The sequence below is a fragment of the Anticarsia gemmatalis genome, chromosome W (assembly GCF_050436995.1).
Source record: "Anticarsia gemmatalis isolate Benzon Research Colony breed Stoneville strain chromosome W, ilAntGemm2 primary, whole genome shotgun sequence".
In the NCBI taxonomy this organism is placed as follows: domain Eukaryota; kingdom Metazoa; phylum Arthropoda; class Insecta; order Lepidoptera; family Erebidae; genus Anticarsia; species Anticarsia gemmatalis.
Window position 1 is genome coordinate 8307851 of NC_134775.1, and position 14616 is coordinate 8322466.

At 40.5% G+C, this 14616-nt stretch overlaps 2 protein-coding genes across 2 annotated transcripts; both read right to left on the bottom strand.

Annotated features, from left to right (window-relative positions):
- Positions 1-2463: 2463 nt before the first annotated feature.
- LOC142985903 (uncharacterized) lies at positions 2464-3144 on the bottom strand. The gene has a single exon (XM_076134145.1). The coding sequence runs from the start codon at positions 3142-3144 to the stop codon at positions 2464-2466; it is 681 nt and encodes a 226-aa protein (XP_075990260.1).
- A 7722-nt stretch (positions 3145-10866) lies between these two features.
- On the bottom strand, positions 10867-12938 carry LOC142985904 (uncharacterized). Its single transcript, XM_076134146.1, has 2 exons — positions 12128-12938; positions 10867-11705 (listed from the first exon to the last, which is right to left on the bottom strand). Exons 1-2 carry the CDS (start codon positions 12936-12938, stop codon positions 10867-10869), a joined length of 1650 nt encoding a protein of 549 aa, XP_075990261.1.
- Between the last annotated feature and the right edge of the window lie 1678 nt (positions 12939-14616).

The window sequence follows — 14616 nt, forward strand, 5'->3', positions numbered from 1 at the left end:
CGGCTTTACGTGCTCTCCGAGGCACGGAAAGTGTCTCTGGATGTAGAGGGAGCATCTACTTGTCCAATGTTAGTTTCTTCCACTTCTGCGATGATTTGTGTGGATTCGGAAGTTGTTTCTCGTTGTTCTATGTCTGGCGACATCTTATCATCAGAGCTACCGACAGATTCTTTTAACAACACTCCGAGATCAAAGTTAGTCGATAGCCAAATATTGTTTTTCTTTATAATAACTGACTGCTTTCTGTGACAATCCTTGTATTTCTTTTCACATTTGCTTATGAATTTTGTCAGTGTATTTTGAACATTTTTTAAGCTATTCTTGATAATAGCAGGAATGCCTTTCGGGTAAATTGCGTTCATGACTATTTCAGTTCGTTGAGTAACATCCAAATCTATTGGTCGAATTTTCGGGCCTTGCGACCGAGCATTTGATTCCAATATTTTTAAGACCTCAAGACCAGTCAACGTCAATGGTATATTCGTCGTATATGTGGGACGCATTGCTGCGCTAGTATTTTCATTCTCGGTAGAATGATAACCTGCCACTCGCTGACCAACATGAGGGTTGGCGCCCTCATGCCCCCCTAGCATTAAGTCCCCCGGTCGAGGCCCGGAAGGACATCCCCCCGCAGAATGGGTCAGGTCCTGCGGAGGCAATGTGTCGCCATGGGTCTTTACCGGCTCCATGACGCCTCACCACTAGCACCTAGCACTATCCACACCTGGATTTTTTTTACAATATAGTATATTATAGTATGAAACTATTCATGCTGAAAAAAAATGCGGATACAGACTAATCAAATAAAAAATATTTAAATTTTACATACAAACTTGATTTTTCCTTCTATTTACGACTATTTGATTTTTTTTTCTACTTAACTAGTAGATATACCAGTTCTTTTTAAAACCTTATTTATAACAATTGAAAAATCATACATTTGAGACGAAATAATGCATTTCTATGGTGTCTATGAAGTTTTCTCGAGTTTTAAAATAACTTCTAAACTAAACATAAAAAAATCATGGTTCCTTTCCAGAAGTTTTAGTTCTTCGCTGGATCTATAAGATGAAGGGATAAAATATAGGTGACCGCAATTAAAGGAGAATTGTGTGCGTGGGTCGTGGAGTAGTAGAGGAGCACGTGGCACAAAATTACAACAGCACCGCGGATCGTGCATTTTTTTATATGAACCCTTCAAAGATAGATGGCATTGCAATCCATTACACAACTTTCCCCAAACTTATTTGTTTTTGTTTCACTATTAAAAAATGTAAATAGCAACCGAAATGACTATACAATATGCATCATATGTTTTTCAAACTTTAACAATCTATGAATATACATACATATATCATCTTATAATATTATAATGCAACGGGTCTTACACGCGATTGAAAATTTAAAGGTTAGGATACCTTATTTGCTGCCCGACGTTTCGATCGAATTACATCGACCATGGTCACGAGCTGACTGATGTGGCTGCTAAGCGTCGTCTCCTTGCGGCGCGAGTTTCGACGCCTACCCTCACTTGGTTTTGACTAAGTATACAATGTTCGGAGTTGTCGGTACTTCGACACACAACACTAACGACGTCTTTACACTGGTGCGTTACGTCATGCCAACGACGGCTGCACTTGCTGATGACAAGATTCCACGGAGATGATAAACGGTATCCATCTTCACGGTTGAAATTAGTATGTTTTTTGATTTCAACCGCTTATCGAACTATCCTGGAGTAATAGTGACAATCTGTGGAGAGGACTCGGGGTTGATGTAGCTCGATCCAGTAGTGATTGGTTCCTGCTTCCAACAAGTGCTCAGCTATCGCGGATTTGTTGAATTGGCGGTTCTTGAGAGCTGCGATGTATGAACTACGGCAGCTACAATCTACCTTGTAAACGCCAGGTGTCTGAAGAGGAATTACATCCTTTGGCGTGCGCAAATGGTTAGCTACTTTGGAGTACGGACTATATACAGTCTTTATGGAGTATTTCTTCAATACTGTTCCAACTTTATCCGTTACTCCTTTTATGTAGGGCATAAAAGCTGGTACTCTGCTAACACCAGTCTGACATTCTTGCCGCTTCAGACGTCGTTCGGTTCTCCTGTATCCGTTTCGCTTAAGTACCTCCTGAACGTGTGAGAGTTCACCGTCTAGGTGTTCAGGGTCACAAAAGTCGTATGCTCTATTTGTCAGCGAAGCCACCACGGATTGCAGGTGTCGCGGATGATGATGCAAATCTGCGTGAAGATACCTATCGATGTGTGTCGGTTTTCGGTAAACAGTGTGGCCCAAGGTACCATCTGTTCTCACCTTTGCTTTGATATCGAGAGAGGCCAACCATCTGTCTGTCTTCCATATGTGAAGTTGATGTTAGGATGAATGGAGTTCAGGGTGTTCAACAGCCGTTCTACGTCTTGTTTATCTTCTCTCATGATACAAGACACATCGTCGACATATTATCTTTTCCATAGCTTCACATTGGATGCCTGCATATCTATGGATTGCTCAAAATGTTCCATCCAGATGTTGGCCATAACCGGTGCCACTGGGCTACCCATGGCCACTCCGTCAATCTGGAGGTAGTATTGTCCACGATAGAGAAAGTAGTTACCTTCTAAAGAGTTCTTCAGTAAAACGACGAACTCACTAGACAGACCGTTTTCCCTCAACTTCATCTCATCGACATTAAGACAGTCATGTATGGGAACGTTGGTGAACAGTGACTCCACATCAAAACTCACCATAACCTCATCCGGTTCCACTCTCATGGTCTTGATGATATCGACAAAGTGACGAGAGTCCTTCACGAAGGATGCAGTCTTACCTGTTAACGGTTGCAGCACTGACGCGATGTGTTTTGCCAAATCATAGGTGGGAGTATCGATTTGACTCACTATAGGGCGCAGCGGTACACTCACCTTATGTACTTTTGGCAAACCGTATAACTTAGGCGGCTGAACGCACTTGGGTCTTGCGAGCCGTTGAAACACATCCTCCGCGAAAAGGTCTTCATGGTCCTTGATGAGTGAATGTATACGTTTCGTCACTCTGGCAGTAGGGTTATATGACATTGGTTTGTAAACCGAAGTGTCACTCAACAGACTCCGTATTCTTCTGTCATAGTCTTCTGAGTCCATTATTACGGTGACATTTCCTTTATCAGCCTTAAGCACTAAGATATCACCCGCAGTTTCGATAGTGCTTGACGCTCTTCCATAGTAACGTTCGATTTCGGCAGCTTGGATTTTCGTAGAATAACGGCAACATCCTGTCTAAGTGTATCCGCATCGTTAGACGGCACCTTGTTACGCGTTATTACTTCCTCAACTCCACTTATGAAACTTAGCTCCAGGTCCAGATGGAATACCAGGTCATGTATGGGTGTTAAGCTTAACTGTTCTTGGTGATAAGCTGAGAAGGCTTTTTGACAGCTATTTCCATTTTGGTATATTTCCATCTGTTTGGAAAGAAGCGAAATTAGTTCTTGTTAAGAAAGAGGGTAGAACAGCCAACTCCCCGTCTGCATTTCGACCTATATGTTTACTAGACGAAGGATCCAAATTATTTGAAAGAATAATTTTCGAACGCCTCAATACGCATTTAACCCGTGTTGGCCCGGATTTAGCAGATTGCCAATATGGTTTTCGACACGGTAGGTAAACAGTGGACGCCATTCTTAAGGTGCGCTCAATTACAGAGCAAATAATGAATCAAGGAGGAGTGGCGTTAGCTAGATATAGTTAATGCTTTTAACTCGTTACCATGGACTGTAATTAAAGAGGCCCTGATTTATCACAGAGTACCTTCCTACCTGCGGGCTATAATTGATTCTTATTTAGATAATAGGCGCATCCAATTTATTGGGCGTGATGGATTGGAAAGCAGGGAAGTTACTTGTGGTGTTCCGCAAGGATCTGTTCTTGGGCCTCTGCTTTGGAACCTTGCGTATGATGTTGTCCTTCGTGTTAGCTTACCTGTGGGTGTTTATGTTATTTGCTATGCAGATGACACACTAGTCGTTGCATGTGGACATTCCTTTTTGGAGACCAAACATCTCGCGGAACTCGGAGTAGCAAGAATAGTAAACAAAATTCATGAGTTAGGTCTACAAATAGCACCTCATAAAACCGAAGCTCTCTGGTTTCACAAACTTGCTCGTCGTAGTGAACCTCCAATTTTGTCACTTCAGGTTGGTAACGCGGAGGTGCAGATTAATCGCCACATTAAATACCTTGGCTTAATACTAGACGGTCGATGGAGGTTCGATGAGCATTTTAGCCGATTGATTCCTCGTGTTGAGAGATTTGTAGGTGCGCTCCATAGAATATTGCCAAATCTTGGGGGTCCCTGCGAGGAAGTCCGCCGCCTTTACGCTGGAGTTATCCGCTCGATGACTCTCTATGGTGCTCCGGTTTGGTCGGATCGACTTTCATGTGTCCAACGGCATAGACGAAAATTTTACAGTATGCAGCGCAAAGTCGCTATTCGTATAGTTAGAGGATATCGAACTATTTCTTTTGAAGCAGCTACATTTTTAGCTCGTTTTCCTCCTCTGGATAAATTAGCGAATATGGATGCTAGGGTATACAACCGAATCCGCTCCTTGCGTCAAGGTGGCGAGAACGTGGTGGTAAAGACGGTAGAAAATATTAAACGAGAAGAACATGAACACGCTCTTGTAATTTGGCGAGAAAGGCTTTTTGAGCCACAAAGCGTGCGGCAACGCATTGTTGAGGCTATTCTTCCGTCTTTTGAAATTGGCTTAAAAGGAAAACGCGGGTTACTTTCCGACTGGCTCAAGTTTTTACTGGCCATGGATGCTTTGGGGTGTACTTAAATAGGATTGGTCGTGAACTGACAGCGCAATGCCATCACTGTTCTGATGAGTGGGATTCTGCTCAGCATACACTTCAATCGTGTACAGCGTGGGATTCAGAACGTCGGACATTAGGGGAACACATAGGTTTAATTTGTCCTTATCAGTTGTGGTGTCGAAAATGCTTGTAGATGACACTGCGTGGAAGGCTATGGGTGCGTGGAAGGCTATGGGTCTATTTTGTGAAATTGTTATGAAAAAAAAGGAAGCAGCGGAAAGAGAAAGGGAGAGAGCAGACCCTAATCGTAGAAGAAGGCGTCATCTTCAAAGAGGTGGTACAACGTAATTTGGCGCTGTACAATAGTTAAAGTGAAGTTTTGTATATAGGCAGTGCTCAAAGGAAACTTAGTTTTCTGTGGGAAGTGCTTCGGCAAAGCACCTAGAGAAACTCTGGATAGCACATTGCGGTACCAGAGTTTCTCTTAAGAGTGTTGTTGGTTGGTCGAGGGTGGTTTTAGTCGGTAGGAATCCGACATAACCCGAGTAGTAACTACGAATAGGGTATCTTTAGAAGATTTCCCCCTCGTTAATAAAAAAAAAAAGGGTGGCCCAGCAAAATATTCACGTTTTTATACTATTCTAATGGAAATAAAGTACTTTAATTTTCATTACATTACCATTAGTTTTATTTCTCTGTAATCTTGAAATATGCAGTAATTTATAATAAGCCTATATAAGCCTAATACTTTTGGCCAAGGCTGTACGTAACAAAGATGTGATAGGCCAATATGGATGCTTCGTACTTTTTTTCGTGGATTATGATTGTTATGAATTATGATGAGCTAGTTTCTCTGATAAAAATATTGATGGATATTGATTGTTAGGTATCACTATGTACATTTTTTATGGATGAGTTATAAAAATGTTTCGTGTTTATTTTATTAGCTTTAATTTGGTTTTATGTCGGTACTAAATATCAAAGTATTCGTACCTTATAAAGGTTATTTTTGTGTGAAACAGTTTCTGCAAAGTAATTTAAACATACATCAATAATTTTTGTAATGTTATTCGGTACTTAAATAAAACTACAATGCAAAGAGTAACAACTGTCACAAGTAAAACTAGTGACTCGTCGCAGTCATAGGTCAAAGTTTGTCATATAATTTTATTGAATCTACGTAAATTGATGTCGGAATTGATTGATGCGGAAATCGGATGTTATCCAAATTTCGGTTTCGTGTTAGTCGTGTCGTGTGTGAACTGTTGTCAATTGTTAATTATTATTGTTTAAGTTTTGTGTTGTTAGTGTTTTTATTGTTATTTTTTTTGTTATTATTATTATTGTTGTTGTTATTATTGTTATTTTGTGGCGAAATGCAGTTTAGTGCGCGTTAGCACGCAGAAATACTGATGTGCTACGGTGAAGCACGTGGTAACGCACAGCGTGCTCTGAACCTGTGCGTTCAGAGACACCCAAACGCTAGCCGTCTCACGGAAAGTCGCATGATTACCCGGGCGTACCAATGCGTGTTGGATAATCAGCCGATTGTCCCGCAGCAGGAAGGTGCCGGAAGAATGTTGCGTCCACGTGCGGTGGAAAACGTTTTGGAAGCCGTGCACCAGAATCCGCGTTTAGGTAGGGTAGACCGGGGACAAGTGTAGCATTTTAACTTTAACGGTCATTTCTGAGTTTATTGCTAATATTGTGCCAATAGAACCAATATTAATTGATACTTAGTTTAGTTGGCTATAAGTTAGTATTATCTTTAGATGTGTAGAAACAATACAAACGTAAATATTTTCCTTTTTAGTTGGTCGGGGGAATTGGTACAACTGTCCCCGTCCCTGAGTCAGTTGTACCATTTTTATGATGAAATAAAACACAGTGATTTGAATAGAAATATATACTTTTTCGAATGGTACTATCTCAGCAGAATAGCTTACAATCAAATTATAAACAAAACACACAAACACAAGTAAACTTCTCAAGTTTAATCAATATAAAAATTAAAAACATAAAACAACAGTTTCCTCGTCTATATTAATGAAATCTGAGTAAATAACTATGAAACATGGTTTTTTAAGTTTTATGAGCTTCATATTTCAAAATCAAAATCAAATCAGTTATTCATATAGGTCAAATGTTGACACTTATGATAGTCAATGATACAGAGAGTGAATTTACCGCCAGTTCGGAAGGTAGGGCCAATGAGAAGAGCTGGCAAGAAACTCCAGGCCACTCTTTTTATTCGCCAATTAATTTTAACAATCTTTCTATTAGGTATAAATCTTTGATGATGTAAGGAGCTGCTACCAACACTACCGAACACACATAGGTATAATATAAATAAATCAATATAAAGGTGCTAATAAGTAAGATAACAAGTGTATTGGAAGCATGATGGGAGCATCTACCTACATCATGATAGTATTGCAGTCATAAGAGGCATCTCAAGAGCATACTATGGCACAAGGAATTATATCGATTAATAGCTATTTACTTAAAAAAAAAAATATTTGGCAAATTCACCACAACCAGGACGACCAGTCACCCCAAGCAACACCCGTTCACGAGTATGACGCATGGACCAGCCATCACCCCCTTCGCACATATTAGAGGGAAGGGGGTGACCCGGCACACGACGCCGCCGCAAGCAATGACATTTTAGTGAGCATGACGAACCTTGGCATGTGGGAGCCCACCATATCTATCAACAAAAGAAAACGAGTGCCACTGAGGCTCGTGTAATACCTCTCTGTTACAGAGTTAAAATACTACTGCTTAATATTTATACAATGCAAAGATGAATATATACATACAGAGATATTTAATTTTGATTTGTGTAGAACGAACAACTAATCCCATGATTTCTTGTCCATTATATAACCCCTTTTAATAAGATGATCTTTAACAACTAATTTGAATTTTTGTTGGGGTAAATCCATAACACTGCTGGGAAGTTTGTTATACAACCGAACACCAAGACCTGCAAATGAGTTGTGTACTTTTTGCAATCTATTGCAGGGACCTACTAATTTGTGCTTATTTCTGGTATTAATGTTATGAATGTCACTATTCTTAGCAAACGAATTTATGTTTTGTTTGATGAACATCAAATTCGCAAAAATATACTGTGATGCCACCGTCAGTGTGGAGATTGAGTCTTATGTGTCGCAGCAGGTTTTGAGTGAGGATAAAATAATGTAGGCACACTCGTTTGTTTGTAATGACAGAATGCACTTTATTTAATATTGATGCATTAATATATAGGAGTAAAGATTACATCATTATTAGTCATACAATTCACATGATGTTGTTACAATACAATTAGGGCGCAGTCATTGACCGCCATAATATTCCCCCCTTTTTAATGAAAGTTAAACAAATTAAGAAATTAGTAAAATAAAAAATTATATAGTTACTACATTACATACTGCAAATAATAGTTATTATTACGTTTTGAATTGAACTTTTCGCGTGATGGGTATATTTTGGTTTACACTGGTTCACTTGAAACTGTAACCACACTTGCACTGCACTTTTACGGGACGAAATTGACGCTGTTTGCTCCCTGGTTGCCGTTTCTTTGCACGAACTTGCGCAAACGATGTCTGCAGCGATAATACAGCAGATAGGCGATTGCCGTGAGTAGCAGTGCTGTTAATATCGCCAAATACATGTCCAGGTGTGTTATAGAGGCACTTTGCTGGCCGCCGGCAGATTGGGCGATGATGACTTCTTCCTTGCTTTGTCCTTTGCCCATGGTCGATGTTAGCGTAGGATGCTGGATCTGATACGCACAGGATGAGCTGTGTTAGTGGAATGATTAGTTTCGATTATTTATTTAATTATTCTGTAATAATGATGATGATCTAATGTAAACATAGCTTCTGGTGTCTTCCATATTTAGAGTGCAAACCGAACCACCGGCTTAATAATGCGGCCTGATTTAGTGCACTTTGTTTGAATTTGATGCTCTTTGTTTATTGGTTTCAATACATCTCTGCATGCTGCCTTTGTATTTGTAGTCGTGATATTACGTGTTGTTAACTGCGAGTTATGATCTAATAAACAAAACGCTGGTTTCAATCTGTCTATTGAAATGGTTGAACTCTTGTTACCCATTTCGACTGTATAAAACTTAGGGTTCTTTTCCAAAACTTTATATGGTCCTTCGTATGCTGGAGTTAAAGGTTTCTTTACCATGTTGTTTCTTATAAACACATTGTGCATTGATCCATTTCAGGGTGAATAAATGTAGAGTTCTTCGAGTATGTCCGCGTGTGAACGGGTTTCAGATTTTTTATATTGTTCTGTAGTTCCCATTCATCTGGTGACTTTGTGTACGTAGTAGGTACGAAAAATTCGCCTGGTAATCTTATACTACTGCCGTATACCATTTGTGCGGGACTGATGTTGTCCTCGTTACGTAATGCAGTTCGTAATCCTAATAACACGGTCGGTAGTTCATGTGACCAATTCTCGGAATTTCCTCTGGCTACTAACGCTACTAATGCTGTTTTCATACATCTATGCCACCGTTCTACGATGCCATTAGACATGGGATGATAAGCAGTAGTCCTTATTTTTTTTATACCCATAAGCTTTGCCAAATCTTGAAATAGTTGTGACTCAAACTGACGGCCTTGATCTGTTGTGATTTTGACAGGACATCCGAAACGTGTTTTCCATTGGTTGTATAGAACCTTTGCCACCGTGTGTGCTGTTATATCCTTAACGGGTATGGCTTCGGGCCACCGTGTAAAACGATCAATCATTGTAATTATGTACTTGTTTTCTTTTGATACGGGTAAAGGGCCCACGATGTCCATGTGCAGATGTTCAAAACGAGCTGAGTTAGGAAAACTGCATACTGGTGCTGAATTGTGTCTGTTAATTTTAGTTTTTTGGCAAGATATGCATTCTTTCGTCCACTTCCCGACTTCTTTATTCATATTTGGCCAAAAATGTGTACTTGCAATGAGGCTTCGTGTGGTGCGAATTCCTGGATGATGAGTCATATGCATAGTGTCAAACACTTGTTTACGTAGAGACACTGGTATGTAGGGACGGTTTTTTTCCATAGATACATCTATACTATCTATACTAATATTATAAAGCTGAAGAGTTTGTTTGTTTGTTTGTTTGTTTGAACGCGCTAATTTCGGAAAGTACTGGTCCGATTTGAAAAATTCTTTCAGTGTTAGATAGCCCATTTATCGAGGAAGGTTATAGGCTATATATCATCACGCTACGACCAATAGGAGCAGAGTAACAGTGAAAAATGTTACAAAAACGGGGAAAATTATGATGACGCAAGCGAAGTTGCGCGGGTCAGCTAGTCGCACCATAAATTCTGACCATTGTCGATTTTGAAGTTTTTCATTTTCAAAGACTTGTTTTTCAGTAGGTTTTCTATATCATGTTTATTCTGCAATTTTGCTACTTCTTGCCAGTTCAAGGTGGATGGACAGTCAATTTCACAAATTCGGGAAAGCGCATCGGCTACCGGGTTTTTGTCCCCGCTGAGATGTCGTATGTCAGTGGTAAACTGAGATATGAAATCCAAATGTCATGTGCGACGCGGGGTTTCGGTTTTCCTTGTACTTGATTTTGTAAAGGCATAGCTTAGTGGCTTATGATCTGTGTACACGATTACCTCTCGCCCTTCGATAAGGTCTCTGAAGTAGGTAATTGACATGTATATGGCTAGGAGTTCCCGGTCGTACGTGCTATATTTTTGTTGTGTAGGGCTCAATGTTTTTGAGTAATATGCGAGCGGGCACCATTTTCCTTCGAGATTTTGTTGTAAGGCTGCTCCTACACCTGTAGCTGATGCATCTGTCATGATGGCTACGGGTGCTTTTTCAGAGGGTGTGGACAGAGTGACGGCTTTCTTTAAACTCTCTTTGCAGTTGAATGCATAAATTGAATTTTCCGTCCAATTTATAGGGCTGTTATCGTTTTTCCGTGAGTTCCGTAAACAATTGTTGAGGGCTGCTTGATGTTGCGCTATGTCAGGCAAATTACTTCTGTAGAAATTTAGCATTCCCAGGAATCTACGTACAACTCTTGAACAGTGTTGGGTTTAGGATACTCCGTGATAATTTTAACGCGGTCCGGATGAGGTTTAATGCCGTCTTTTGTTATTCGATATCCAAGAAAATCAATTTCTGTTTTACCAAACTCACATTTAGGAAGATTGATGCGTATGCCGTATTTTTGGAATCGTTGAAAGATTTCTTCGAGTAACTTGCGGTTCTGTTTGTGAGATACAGATGGGCAGAAAACATCGTCGACGAAACAGAAAACATCGAGGCCTTGTAACACTGAGTTTATGAACCGCTGAAATGTTTGGCCGGCGTTTCTTAGGCCAAAAGGCATTCGCGGAAATTCGTACGGTCCAAAAGGTGTTGTAATGGCTGTTTTTTCTACTTCATATACTGGCAGGTGATGATATGCTTTTTGAAGGTCAATCCTTGAGAAAATTTTCTTTCCGTGCAGGATGTTGGTAAAATTGTGAACTCGCGGTATTCCATATCTATCTGGTGTTGTGATTGCATTTAATCGGCGGTAATCGCCACATAGACGTAATTCTCCATTCTTTTTCTTCACAACGTGCAACGGACTGCACCATGGACTGTTGGAAGGTCGACATATACCCAGGTCTACCATCTGTTCGATTTCCTTTTTAACTTTGTGGTATATGTCTGAACGGATAGGTCTTGCCTTGCAATGTATTGGTCCTCCTGTCGATATAATATGATGCACTGTATCATGTTTCATGGGTTCTTTGTTGTCCAGAGGTTTCAATATATCTGGGTACTTGTTCACTAAATCGCTGTACAGTCCTTGGGCGTTAAGTGCTCGAATAGTAGGTTCTGAACAGGGTGTAAAAATTCCTCGAGAGTATAATCCTGTAGTTCCATCGATTAATCGTTTGTTGCGCATATCAACAAGTATATTGTGATAACTCAAGAAATCAGCGCCGAGTATCGGGTTTCGAACGTCGGCTACTACGAATGTCCACCGAAAAGGTCGACGTACGCTCAAATCAATCGTCAGCGTTTTCTCGCCATATGTTTTGATCTCAGAACCATTAGCAGCTGTTAATCTATAATTAGAACAATACTGTGGGTTTATAATATTTTTCTTGGGAAGTACCGATATATTTGCGCCGGTATCTATTAAAAAACGATAACCACCTTTTCGGTCAGTTACGCATAGACGGTTTGATACATATACTGCGCAGACCTCCGTCGCTGCCTGCGCGCACTCTAGTTTCCCGAGTTCGAATTCTTACTCCAGGCACATGGAGATTCGCATCGGCGAGCTTGTTCACGGAAACGGAAATGGTACTTGCATAAGCGATTAGTGTCTCTAGTTTGCGACTTGTGAAATCCAGATCTGGATTGCGATCGTGTTTGATATCCAGGGGATCTACTGCGCCGGTTGTTGAACATATATCGTAAAGTTGAGACTTCCATGGACAGATTGTCGATTTTGGTCGCTAGTTCAGCAATGTGTGGATCTGTATGATTGGTTAGGGTTTGTCCGACCGCTGATATCTCTACGGACTGCGTGTTTTCGTGAATTTTGTCGGCTATGATAGCAAGTTTCTCAAGTTCGTTTTCATTGCACACGGATAAAACTCCTCGAATAGAAATAGGTAATCTGCTAGACCAAAGTATTCTCAAGGTGTCGTCAGGTACGCGATTCCGTGCTAATTCTCTCATTCTTCTAAGTAGCTGTGATGGACGCTGGTCACCTAAATCCATTTCGCTCAGTAATTTCTGGAACTGTTTGGTCTCGCTTTCTTCGAAAACAGTAAGTAGTCTTGTTTTAAGGGTTTCATATTTATCCTGAGTTGGCGGGGACAGTAGCAGGTCACTCACTTGCTGCAAAGCTTCTCGGTTCAGTTTTGCTATCACTAGAGCGTATTTTGTCTCGTCGCCTTGTTTTTGAGGTTGCATTACGGTTTCGAACTGGGTGAACCATAGTCTTGGTTGGTCGGTCCAGAACTCTGGGATTCTTGATGTGACTGATATTGTAGCTAGGTCGCTGATTGCGCTGGACGACGGCGTTGGTGGAGGCTGACTCGCTGGAGGCGGCATGTTGTACTTTGTGTTCTTCGCTTGTGTCGTCGGGGTCACCAATGTGGTGGAGATTGAGTCTTATGTGTCGCAGCAGGTTTTGAGTGAGGATAAAATAATATAGGCACACTCGTTTGGTTGCAATGACAGAATGCACTTTATTTAATATTGATGCATTAATATATAGGAGTAAAGATTACATCATTATTAGTCATACAATTCACACGATGTTGTTACAATACAATTAGGGCGCAGTCATTGACCGCCATATCAGTATACCTATTTTCCCAAATACCTCCCGCAGAGAATCCCGCGCTCCTAAGCCGTAAATAGCGCGAATTGCTCTTTTTTGAATAACGAAAATTGTGTCTATATCAGCAGCTCTGCCCCAAAGTAGAATACCGTAGGACAAAACGCTGTGAAAATAACCAAAGTAAACCAGTCTTGCCGTATCTACACCAGCAAACTGTCTTACTTTTCTTATCGCATAGGCTGCGGAGCTGAGCCTGCCCGCGAGCTTTGTTATTTGGGTGCCCCATTGAAGCTTATTATCTAAGTCTACACCTAGGAAGGTTGCGGAGTTGACCATGTCTAACACCTCACCATTTAGAACTACATTCGTACCTAGATTCCTAGCGTTGGGCATGGTAAACCTAATGCATTTCGTTTTCTTAGAATTTAACAATTAATTGTTGGCTGTAAACCAATCGAGAACCTGTGTAAGAGCACCATTTACATCGTCAAAATCTGTTTTCTTACGATGTACTTTAAATATAAGCGACGTATAATCAGCAAATAGTACAATATCACACAGATCCTGCACCTGATGTGGCAAATCATTAATATATACCAGAAAAAGAAAAGGACCAAGGATAGAGCCCTGCGGTACCCCTAAACTAACTGCAGATCCAGTGGATCTTGACCCATTGATATCTGTATACTGTACTCTCTCAGACAAGTAGGATGCAAGTAGGTCAAATGCCACATCCCCAATCCCATAGAATTTAAGTTTATATAAAAGAGTATTGTGGTCAACACAATCAAACGCTTTGGAGAGATCGCAGAATACCCCAATAGCATCCTGCGACGCTTCCCAAGCATCGAAAATATGCCTAATAAGTGTGACCCCTGCATCGATGGTAGATCGACCCTTTGTAAAGCCAAACTGTTTGCTGTGGAGTAAATTATACAAACTGAAATGGCTCTCTAATTGCTCTAATATAGCCCTTTCAAATATTTTACTGAGAGCAGGCAAGATGGATATTGGCCTAAAGTTACTGGGCTCACTTTTGCATCCGTTTTTAAACAAGGGAATTATCTTACTGTGCTTCATTAAATTAGGAAACACACCTACATCTACACATCGATTAAAAGTTGCAGCTAAGTGAGGCGCTACCTCAGCGATAATACTCTCAAGTAACTTTACAGAAATTCCCCACAAGTCCGCTGTATTTTTTGAATTAAGCGACTTGAATACTCTGATTACGTCAGAGGGGTTTATAAGCCTAAAATAAAATGAGACATTGCACTGACCCACATTGCTCCTAAGTAATGATCCTGCTTTAGCGGTAGAGGAATTTAAGGAACTAGTCGTAATGACTGGTATGTCAGAAAAATTATTGTTAAATGTTTGAGCTACGCCTAGGCTATCTGTAATAACCCGATTGTTAACATTTAATTTCAAGTCGTGATCAGGTGG